General features: G+C 44.0%; 1 protein-coding gene across 1 annotated transcript; it reads right to left on the bottom strand.

The window, feature by feature from the left end:
* Positions 1–361: 361 nt before the first annotated feature.
* On the bottom strand, positions 362–10,834 carry trib1 (tribbles pseudokinase 1). Its single transcript, XM_072674790.1, has 3 exons — positions 10,146–10,834; positions 8,020–8,312; positions 362–3,165 (listed from the first exon to the last, which is right to left on the bottom strand). The coding sequence occupies exons 1-3, from the start codon at positions 10,470–10,472 to the stop codon at positions 2,700–2,702; spliced, it is 1,086 nt and encodes a 361-aa protein (XP_072530891.1). The 5' UTR covers positions 10,473–10,834; the 3' UTR covers positions 362–2,699.
* Between the last annotated feature and the right edge of the window lie 1,392 nt (positions 10,835–12,226).

Below are 12,226 nucleotides of genomic sequence, written 5' to 3'. Positions count from 1 at the left end.
CGCTATTTTTAGTGAGCTCTTCAGCTACAGTTTAAATTCATTCATAGTGGTCTGGTGTGTTATGCTTCTTTCTAGAAAGTGAAACCAGTCCGATGAGGTCTTGAAACAAGTGCTGTGGACTGATTAAGTCCAAACGGAACTCTTTGGCCACCATCAGCAAAGGTTAATCATGAAAAGAACACTATGACAACTGTTAAACCTGGGAGTACAGCTAGTATGTTTTGGGGGTGTGTTGACACCAGTTGCATTGCCTATATTGAATGAGTGAAGGAAAGAATGGGTTCCATGAAATACCAGCAATTATGAATTTACAGATGCATGCCAGTAGAAACTGTACACATATGAGAGCAACATGCTTAAATATGGAAAAAGACGATCTTTATTCAATCTGTTCACACGATTTGAATGTACATATTTACATGGTTTTTATTTTACAATTAATATTTTCTGTTAGACGCTCTTGGTCTAGCTTTGAGGTTGTGTCACAAATACATAATTCACAGTGCAATATGAACTTTGCGCACCCGTGTTAGCATTCGCAATGTGCTGCATGCATGAGATAGATGTTTATGCTGGTCAACCAACCTCATATTATTGGCATTTTTACTGCTCTGGTTCTTTGCCTTAGAGGTAACATACAGTACAAGTTCTCAGAACAGAAGATGAGGCAATGCTAGAGCCTCCAAAGACATGACTCTACTGTTTCGGCAAAGCTGTTGTGAGTTTTTTTACACGGTGACTTACAGTGGAGAGAAAGTACAAAAAAATACAAAAACAAAAACAGATACATTCATACAGAATAATCTCAGCCTGATCCACTTCTCTACTGAAACACCAGCTATTGAGTCATATCTTACTCACAACTACACCTGGCTTAGCCTGTCGTGCTTAAGAAAACAGAGACTTATAAAACTTCACAGGATTCAAGTAAAGAAACACTGCACAAACAGGACCAGTAAGCGAACCAGTAAGAATAGGGCACAAGGTCTACTGACATCATTATTTAAGCTAGTTTTAAGCAAAAGAAAGCTTCGGTATCCATTTAAATAGGCATGACGCAAACTGTGCAGTGTACACATACTTATTCGGCTGCATTTAATTACCATTCCTGATATTCTAATCAAATAAACCCTTTGCTATCATAATCCAATAATAGTAGTTAAAGTAGACAACCCAGGGCTTTAAGGACCCTAAAGCCTCTGAGGTCAGACACTGGCCACATATTATCTCCCCAGTACAGTTTGGCACCTTTCGGAGAGTTGTGAGGCTGTACAGTCACCCTGATTTAGATCAGTGTATGCTGCGTGTAAATGTGTACATTTTTCGAGTCCATCAGCCTCTTTAAAATGAGACATGCCCCTCTGGTGCTGTTGCAGTCAGTCAGTGAGTGAGTGAGTCAGTGGGTGCTTCTGGTTTGGAGAGTGTGAGTAGAGCTAGAGTTCAAGGCCCATGTCCCTCCCCCCCTCTTTAGCTAATGTGTTTGGAGTCCTCAGGACTTGGCTGAGGCTTTGTCATCTTGATGACTGCCTTGCTTTCTCATCTCAGTGTACCCTGCTTCAGTGTTTACTTCATACAGCACGAGATAACAGGTCGTTAGCACCAAAATCACTTCAGTATACACCGGCCACTGGGCATTATGCCTCTTAACCTAACAGACAATACAGTACTTTTGAGGGTGTGAACAAGTGCGTGCTAGGGGTGTAAAAATGCATTGGAAGGTGACAATTCAGCTGCATCGATTTTGGAATGTTAGCCCCAAAGCACACTGCCCTAACAGCCTCCAACAAACACCAACAAACTAAATTTTCTTTCCCGTTCACACTGTTTTCGAATTCCCCTCCATTTACACTGTTCTAGAATGCTCTCTCCCTATTCACACTGTTCTAGGATGCCTTCCATTTACACTGTTCTAGAATGCTCTTCCTCATTCACACCGTTCTAGAATGCTCTTCCTCATTCACACTGTTCTAGAATGCTCTTTTTCATTCACACTGTTCTAGAATGCTTTCCCCCATTCACACTGTTCTAGAATGCTCTTTTTCATTCACACCGTTCTAGAATGCTTTCCCCCATTCACACTGTTCTAGAATGCTGTTCCTCATTCACACTGTTCTAGAATGCTCTTTTTCATTCACACTGTTCTAAAATGTTTTCCCCATTCACACTGTTGTAGTGTTTCCCCATGAACGTCCCTTTTCACACAGTTCTAGAATATTCTGTCCAATCCTGACCAGTTCTAGAAAGCACTACCCCTTGCACTGCTCTATAGTGTTCTCCTCCATTCTCCCTGATTGATTTGGTTTGTCAGTTGTATTCTAGAACAGTATAAACCCAGTTAACAACATTAGAACGATTGACGGGGAATATGGTACCAGTGTGCCATGGTATTAATAATCAAGTCTAATGGATTCAATAAGATGTGTGTTAATTTTTTGGCCAAACAAAATTCTCTGGGAATTTTTCAATCGAAAAAAATGTGTGGAATCTAAATTCCACTATGTGTAGATAGTTTCCTCTGTCACATTTGTGAACTCATCATCAAATTGTAGTGTAATTTAACAATGCAGTGAACTGTTTCCTAAAGAAATAGAATGAAGATTTACAACCCTAGTGCACACGTAAGCCCAGTGTGAAAGAAAAGAACAAGGAAAGGGCACATTGAAAAGTTTTGGTCCGATTGTGAGCTTGTGGGGGTTTTATCAGCAGAAGAGTTGGTCATCCAGCTCCACTTTGACCTGAGGTACCGTCTGCTCCTGGGAGCTCACATCCTGCTCTGGGCCATCCATGTCCCTCATGCTACTGTGGAACCACGGGTGGATGAGCACCTCAGCGGCGGTCAGTCTCTCTGAGGGCTCTCTCCGGAGGAGGCTGCGTATGAGGCAACGGGCCCGCAGCGACAGGCCCTCTGGTAGGCAGAACACGCCCCGTCTGATTTTAGAGAACAGAGTGGCAGGGTCCGGGTCATGGAATGGGTAGCGGCCCACGACCATGGTGTACAGCATGACCCCCAGACTCCAGGCGTCCGCCTGCTTCCCCGAGTAGCTTCCTCCACCGCTGAGGATCTCCGGGCTGACATACGCCGGGCATCCATGAGTGTCTGACACTGAGTCGTCCTCATCGGTCAGAATACGACAGTCTTCCAGACCCTCCAGCTTTAAATGAGTCCTAAACAATAGTGGACAAAAACGTTTATCATTACAATACTGTACGTCATTTTCATGATATACAATATGTATTACCATTGTTGTTGCAAAAATTAAAACACATTGCCCTGACTTACACATTCCCACTGATATAACATACTTGTATGTCCAAATGTTTTCAGACACAGACATGTTTTCAGGAAAACAAAAACCCATAAGAATGAAAAGGTGTACAAACATTTGGACATACATACCTAAAATAAGGGTGCTAGAAGGTTTCTTTGACTGATGTGATAGAATTTTTTTTTGGCTGCATAAAGAACCATTTTGGTAAAGAGATGTAAGTGTAAAGAACCTTTAAATTGTTAAAGAACCTATAGGCCTATATATATACCTTTTTAAATATGCAAATTAACTCATTATCAAGCTCTTGGAACAGGAAAACACTAAAATGTAATACTGACAGATATGCAGGTTCTCAGACTGCTGAATAGCAGGGCTGTGCATTGGCAGAAACATGGTGATGTAATATGTATCGCGATACGGGGCTTACGATTTAATATACTGTAATAAACTGCATTTTTTAAATCAAATTTTAGCAAAACTGTCATGGTATTAAAAAACACACAAACATATGCATAAACTCTACCACTATCTGTGACGAATCTTTGCATCTAAACTATTCATTATTACTATAATCGATACTATATTGCAAAACATAAGATACTCCGATATATAATTATTGTCTTACAGCCCTACTGAATAGGTTGCTTACTTTTTACTCTAGCCTAATGCACTCTGTTAAGCAGCTCTGTGTTTCTGTTAAACGATACTAAACAGTGTATTTATTACTTTGGTCACAACTGGTCGAATCTTTTATGGAAGAAGCTAAGACTCTGATTGTCCTGGAACAGAGGATTCCTCCAGCAGACAGAGCGCAGCGAGCAGCAGAAGAAGAGGAAGGCAGAGCCGAGTGTAATTATGGCTTTGTTTTAAACAAAGCCACGCACAGTGGTTTCCACAGCACCCACATACACAAAGTAAATCTCCCTCACTCTTCTTCCCTCGCTCACACTCTCATCAACACTTAGCTATGTTTAGCCCGATTTCCAGTAGGACTCAATCCTCCTCTGCACTGACCATATCCCTGCGGACATTAACAGCAGCTGGGCTTTATCATCTGTGTGTGTGTGTGTGTGAGCACGCCCAGACAGACCTTGTGCCGGTATCCCCCTCAGCGAGAGCTGAGCGTATTGTGTTTCATCACTGACTGTCAGGCTCACAGTCTGAGGGGTTTGCAGATGACACAACAGCATAGCGCCAGAGAGGTGGAGAGAATGAGTCATAGCACTGTGTGGATGTGTGTGTGTGTGTGTGTGTGTGTGTGAGGAAGGGAGAGAACTGACTGTACAGAACTAATACTGCTCTGTCCTCAGTGCGCTCGCTGCAGCTGGGTCCATGCTTTCGGCATCTGCCAGGGTTTAATTACCCTAAAACTTCGGCTGTCACATCAATGACGCATGAACAGCTCCAGCCCGGCCTGCCCCCCCCATTCACAGCCTTAATGTGGACACATTCCAAGGTAGTGTGTGTGTGCATGTGTCTGTGTGTAAATTAGAACTGCAAGATGTGAACAAAACATCATGTCACAATAACATCACCAAATATTGCGCTTTACTGTATATTGCAAAGGCAGCGAGTGTGTGTGTGTATGTGAGCATATTAGAGCTACATGATGAAGACAAGAACATCATTTCCCAATAATATCACTACATATTATAATTCTCTACATATTGCAGGAGGTAGTGTGAGTGTGTACGTGTTGTGTATAAAATCAGGCAACATGCAGAAAAACATCAGAACCCAATCACATCAATACATATTGTATATGTACATATTGTATTATGTATACAATATTGCATTAGTACTGAAAGATGCCTTGCAATATATTAAAGGATTAACTCCTTAAAATCTATACTTAGGCCAACAATTCAGTTCTTCCCCCATCATAACTGCATTACTGTCCTGTACTGTAATCAACACCAGTTACACAGACCCTAAAATAGAACCCAAAGCAGAAACCAAATAATGCATTAATAACAGGATTAATAATGGAATAATAAGAGTTGGGTTCAAGTACTACGTTTTTTTCTTATGTTTTAATTGTGCCTGACATTCGTGTTGGTTTATGTACTAAAACTGTTTTTGTTACTGCACTTTTAAGACTGATCTATATAAATCAGGGCTGCTCAATCCTGGTCCTGGAGATCTACCACCCTGCTGAGTTGAGCTCCTCCCCGAATCTAACACACCTGATTTAGATAATAAATGTCTTCAGAAGCAACTGAACATTAGAGTCAGCTGTGTTGGATCTGAACTTTTCAGGGTGGTAGATCTCCAGGACCAGGAGTGAGCAGCCCTGATCCTAAGGATCCTAAATGATCCTTACTTCCCCAGCTAAACTGCTATAGGCTGAACATGTTGATATGTGTAATGTTGGTTTTAATGACATCATAAAAACAATAAATTCATAACTTCCAGTTTTTGGAGCTTAGTTAGCATACGCACCCGAAAATGATATGTCTTGAAGCTTTATCCAGCCCTATTATTTTATAAAGCATGGAAAATTTAATTTTCATATATGGGCCCTTTAACATGTATAACAAAATTGGCCTATAGCAATGACCCAAATCACTGTCACTGTCACATGTGCCACTGATGAATTAAATGTCTGGTCAGACTGCTCACAGTCCACAACTGAAAAGATCTGATTTGGTAGGGCTGATTTTCATTTTGCAGCCTTTCAGTTGCAGTATCGCAATAATGATGACCAGACAATATATTGTGCAGCCCTTATGTACTACACACAGTAGTGTGCAACATTTTAGACACCTGTAAAAATTTGAATTAAAAGCAGATAAAATATTTATTTGCTCAGTAAAACACAACTATTAGAGACACATTTATCTCCAGCATCTCCAAAGCTCTCTTGTCAGTCTAGTATTGTTCATAGTTATTCTCCAAAACCTGGTTTGATAAATCAGTGCTTAATGATTTGAAATGAGTTGGTGATGGAAGCTGGTGATGGAAGTGAACGCATCCATGTCCTGACTGGGGGCGTCCATAAATCTAGAACCAAGCTTTGCTTTTCAAACTAGCTAGTTTTACAGACATAAACACTCTTATTGCTGAGATAAATGGTTAAGTGCTTAGGTCTCTAAAGCATCTGCATACAGTACTGTATGTGCGTGTTTGTGAGGTCAAGTCTCAAGTCTGTTTCGGCTTCTCCTGCCTGTCGCTTATCACTTATCGTCACTTCATATCATTACCTAAGCTATTTGAGGTATGGGCGTCGCAGTCCCATTATCTCTGTCTGCTTGCTGCTGCACCTGAGTATCTTCATTTGTAGGAAGAAGAATTCCATGTGCATGACGAAGCCAAATAACAATAATAGAGAAAGCAGGCTAGAGGCAAAGGCGAGTGTGACAGGATCTTCTGAAGACGAATAATGTAATCCTTTACAAAAGCAGATTATTCCTCTTTGTGCCGTTTTGTAGGCTTTGTCGTTCTGCTTAGCACCTAACAGAAGGCAAAAGTAAAAAAAAATAGATTACGTTGCTGTAGCTTTGACCCGCATCTCTGCCCAAATGTCAGCATACCCAGGTTATGACATGGTCTGGGTTAGACAGGTCGGATGGGTAAAGCTGGCAGCAGGGTGTCGCAATGTCAGCAGCCAGTTCTGCTGCTCTCTGTGGCTTCTCTCTGCCTTTGGCCGAGGAATGGAGAGCCTGCAGGTTGAGGATCCAGAGCGGCGAGTCCACCCTCCCCAATCCACCCACCCACCCACCCTTTGCAATGCTATGACTCATCCTGCTGCACCCGCACCGCTACGAGAGCCGGGTGACTCTGGCCTCTTGCACATGCCTGTCCATTTCTATTCGCTCACACTGCACCACTGCCCAAAGGTCGCTCTTGAAAATGTTGCCCCAGAAATGACAAATGTATCTGCTCTCCTGAACGGAGACGCGCACCCATTCCGTTCTGCCTGCCACAGGGCACGGGCTTAATGTAGAGAGAACGGGTGTAGAAAAGGCACGATGCGCTTAAGCACTACTGTATAAAGTAGGGAGCACATTAGATCAGAGGACATTAGTATTACAGCATTAAAGCTGGTTACTGGGGAAAAAAGGCTTGGAAAAACTACACCGGAACAGACAGGCCACTTCTTGAGTGTTCTGCATTGTAAAACAGGAAATTTAGGACAATCTCCAAGCTATTCTCTAATGAAACATGAACAGACACAGTTCTGATTTATTCTGTACTTCCTCTTCTGCAGAAACATGAGTTAGTGCTATAGGGATCCATCTGCTGAAAGGCTCTGCAGAAGCACCTGTGGTGTATCACAAAGGCGAAAGGAAGTGAGAACTGAGCGAAACCAGAACTTACGCTCGCCTACCTCTCTCTCTCGTTGCTGAGAGTACTACAGCCTGCAGCCCTGACCACAGACTTTCCTGCACCTAACAGACCCCACCTGCACCACCTAGCCCAACACAGGTTTGTTCGCTACACTATGTCAGAAGGTAGGGTCATACCTATGTCCCAGACACACCTACACCTAAACCTAACCTTAACCGTAACCCTACTGGCCCTAATATTAACCCTATTAAGCCCAACCTAAAATTTGACCATCCCAACACTAATCTTATCCATAATCTTACCCTTGAGCTGTCACTAGCCGTAACCTCTGTATCCTAAGACGAAGCCTCATGTTGTCCTATCATTGTGATTGCTATCGTTGTCCTCACATAGATAGTAGTACAATAACAACACACACACACACATACACACTGCTTCTTAAGCTTGCAACCATCCTCACCTCTTTTCATCATAGAACACAAACTTGCGAAGCTTGAGGTCCCCCAGCACTATGCCAGCCTGGTGGCAGTGGGTGACCGCCGAAGCCACCTGATAGAAAAGCTTGGAGGCCTGATCCTCGGGCACGCGCTTGCAGCTCTTCAAGAAGGTGTGCATGTCACCATAGTCCTTCTCCTGAAACACATAGGCCTTCCGTTCCCCAAGGACAATGTCTTTGATTTGGGCGATGTTCCTGTGTCTTGGCAGCACGCTGTAGGCCCTGATCTTCTCTTGGTATTGTCCCATATCAAACACCTGTAGGTTACAACATCACATTGCTTTTATTTGCTATGGTAGCAGAGTCACGAAAACAACACCACATGCCAAAATAAACAGCAATAAACTGAAAATGAATGTTGGCTCCACAAACCACTGCTTTAAGCAACACTCTGGCATCTTTCAACTTAATGTCTGTCTGCTGAATGTGCAGCACAGGGTCCATTTTGATGTGCTGTACGTTTTAGAAAATACCAGAAAACCTGCACCCTCAAAACATTTATACTTATAATGGGAGCCAATGCGCAGATGCTGAAACTGCTTCCTTTGAGCTCTTATAATAAGTGCATTTTCAGCCAACACATCTTCTAAGAAAAGGGAAATGCACATGCATGACGGTCTGAGGTAACCATACGCTACAGCTGTAGCAGATTAGATTATTTCTCTGTTTCCATTAATGGATAGTGTTTCCAAGCATGGACGTTCAGCCGAACTGGAACTTAATATAGGCTCTTAATCAGCACAGATCATGCAAGAAAAACCCCATCTGAGGCGAACAGAAATGGAGACTAAACGTTTGCACTGTCAGATGGATCCAGCTTATTGTTGAAGACCAGGCTTTGCCTCATTCATGTTGCCTGTCAGCCTGCACCACAGTGCTCATCAGCAAGCGGGGATCAATGACTGATGGCTGTTTAATCAGCCTGACCCTACTTCTCCATTTATAGTGTAAGGCACAATGTCTATTTCTGTTTGTGCACAACGCCTGCCATGGTTTGCCTGAAATATTTTCTTCTTTTTCAGCTCTCCATGGCTGACGCATGCAAATAACTCCTATCGACACACTGGAAGGTGTGAAGTCTCACATTTAGTGGTAATTACACATCTCCAGGATCTGCAGCAGCCTATATAGGTTGCATGTGTGGCTTCTAGGTCTAAAATAGACCTTGTTATGCAGTAAGTGGCTGCTTTTAATGCTTGGCGAAGTAATATTAGTAAGATTAGAGGAAGCAGGCCAGTTGTTGCTCTGCTTAATGCTAAGGTTTGAACAGTTTGAACTGCATGGAGTAGCACACAGGTGGCCTAGTGCTTATGTCAAAACAGTGCAATGCTGTGAGTCAGTGGCCATAGATTACACCTAGAGTGCATTTGCTCTACCATATATCCTGTATGTTACAAACCATTAAGTAGATCCCGGATCTGAAAAAAGAAAACGGAACTGTACTGTGAAGCCCGTTTTATAATGGTTGGCAAAGCAATACTGCTGAACTAAGAAAAATCTGACCAGTCGTTTCAACAAAATGCTACGGTGCTAAATTGTGTTTTGCGTGAAACTAAAAGCTAATGTGAGCACAGTGTGGTTACTGACAGTACTAAAGCTCCCTGAACAACTGTGTGCTTAATTTACAAATAGCATAATTAGTTTGTAGTTGTTAGTAGTTGTTTTTTACATCGTGTCAAAATGTCATGATGAATAGACCAATAGAGATGCTCCAAACTGACTGGGAATTACATTAACTTCCATTCAACGTTAAGGTGGATTTTCCCTTCTCCTGTAAAGTTGTCATTTGGGAGATGTAAGGTTTCTTATCCGACAGCTACAATCCGATACTTTAGGTATCATGATACAGTATTTTTGCCATATTGCCCACACCTAGTGTGGAGCATTGGTTTGTAACTCACACTACACTGTAAAATGAGTGGCCCATTTTAAACCTAGAAAGCCATACATACACTATATATGTAGATACCTGATCTACAATAGCCACAACAAGACCACTAGACTCTAACACTTCATTACCGTGATGCTGAGGTTTGAGCCATTCACTGCTGGCCTGGAGCAGTAAAAGATGCGTAAAAAGACCCCCTCACCTTGCACAGCAGCTCCTCTCCAGTGACCGTGTCCAGAGTGCTATGGAGCCCTGACCGCTCGGCCAGGGGCAGTAGCAGAAAGCGGCCGATCCGAGACGGACCCTGGGGGGCAGGAGGTGACCTCGGGGGCCCTCCGCTCGTAGGGCAACCCGGAGAGGGGACCAGGACAGCGTGGTCGCCCGCAGAGGACTCGCTCAGTCTCAGCCTAGGACACTTAGCCACCGGCTCGTCGCTGTCCAGGCGCTTGTGCGTGCGCCTGCCCGCGCGGGTGCAGGTCGGCGCCGGGCTGTTGCTGCTGGTGGTGCCGCTGCAGCCGTGCACGACCATGGTGGAACAGAGTGACAAGGGGGTGAAGGGGGTAAATGGGGGTGTCAGTCCTTGGGATGAGGGGTAGCCCGTGGTGTCACATTCACGACTTTAGACAGTCATATTCCTGCAGAGAGCGCGCGGTTAACTTTTGTCATTGAAGGGTAGCGCTCGTGAAGTCAAGCTGCCAAACGAGCTGCTTTCAGTCGTTTCAGCGCGGGCTGTCCATCAGTCGGTCAGAAAGTGGTGTGTGTGTGAACGGACAGCTGAAGCACCGGGTGCACGCGCCACATCCCAGGAAACAAAATACAAACAGAAACGACCTCCCAAAACCCCTCCGACGCCGCTTGGTAAAAAAAGGCTGTGCGATGTTGAAGCTCTCGCACACGACGACAGCTGGAACTCCGCCCGCTTCGAGCGGCGTTATTATTTTTCGAACCCACCCGTATTGCGGCATGCCCCGCCCACCTAGCAACTGGATTGGTTTGCAGCGTCCTCCTCCTGCGCTAGGATTGGCTAGTGGTCCACACTCACACGTAGACCTGATCACTAGCGCTTTCCAGAGAAAGAGGCTGGACGCTATCAGCCTATAATAAGAAGCAGGGGGCGGGGCTTTGGGGAATACGGGTGGTATTAAAAACACACAGCGCCGTTCAGCTTTTCCCATGTCACATTTGCACAGCTTGATTGAGCAATCAGCCACACGTAGCAAATTCGCATTGAATGTCAGAATCCAGTTTCAGTTTGCTAAGTTTTTGTTTTGCTAGTCAGATAATAATTACAGATTTTGAAAAGCAGAATGAAATCCATTCAGCTCGCTGGTGGTCCTGCACATGCCCTATTTCTGACTGGGGAGCATTAAAGCCTGCGTTCATACAACCTGCTCCGCATTTCTTCCTCGTGGAAACAAGTGTGGCACCGGGGCAATGATTAACCTAGTTTATTTCAAAACGCAGCGCTGCTCTGCTGCTGTTTTCCTCTCTGTTAATCCATCATTAATTGAGAAATGACATTGCCTCTATGTTCTGTAAGACGTTTTCCACGATTTCAAGGGCTTTCCTGCCTGCTTACAATACCTCTGCTTTAAAAGGAAAGTGCAGCAATGGTGGACGTTAGAGGAATGTTTAAGCGATGCGTGTTTGTTCATGTGACTCATCTCTGCTCTGCGCGGAAAGGCTGGGGAGTGGTGAGGGCCTTTTGTAGGCCAAGTGGTTAACGTGGTTGAGATGGTTTGCATGGCTTAAATCAGGGGTTCTCGTCTCCTGTGTTGGAGATCCATGCATGCCCACAATAATTCCCTGTACTAATACGCCTAATCCATTTTACCAAGGCCTTTAGTAATTAGCTAAGGTAAGGTAAGGTGCACGTATTTGTCACTGTACAGCAAAATGTGTAATCCGCATTTAACCCATCTGTGGTATTGCACAAACACACACACACTAGTGAACTAGGGGCAGTGAGTACACACACACCCAGAGTGGTGGGTAGCCAGCTCCAGCACCCGGGGAGCAGAGAGGGTAAAGGGCCTTGCTCAAGGGCCCAACAGTGGCAGCCTGCCGAGCCCGGGAATCGAACCCACAACCCGATGAGTTAGATGAGGTGTTACTTCAAAAATGATGTTAAAATATCTTATTTTACCTGATTTCGTTTTGATAAGCTAAAAATCATGGGTCCTTATCCCTTAGAATTCAGCAGGCTGTTCTTGTTACTTGGTATTTATGCTGTGCCTATATGTAAAGTACCTGTGTTCTGATTGGTTGATCGCCTGCCTTGTA

This window comes from Salminus brasiliensis, chromosome 3 (genome assembly GCF_030463535.1).
Source record: "Salminus brasiliensis chromosome 3, fSalBra1.hap2, whole genome shotgun sequence".
Lineage (NCBI taxonomy): Eukaryota > Metazoa > Chordata > Actinopteri > Characiformes > Bryconidae > Salminus > Salminus brasiliensis.
The sequence above is the reverse complement of the archived record's forward strand: the minus strand, read 5'-3'. Positions and strand labels throughout refer to the sequence as shown.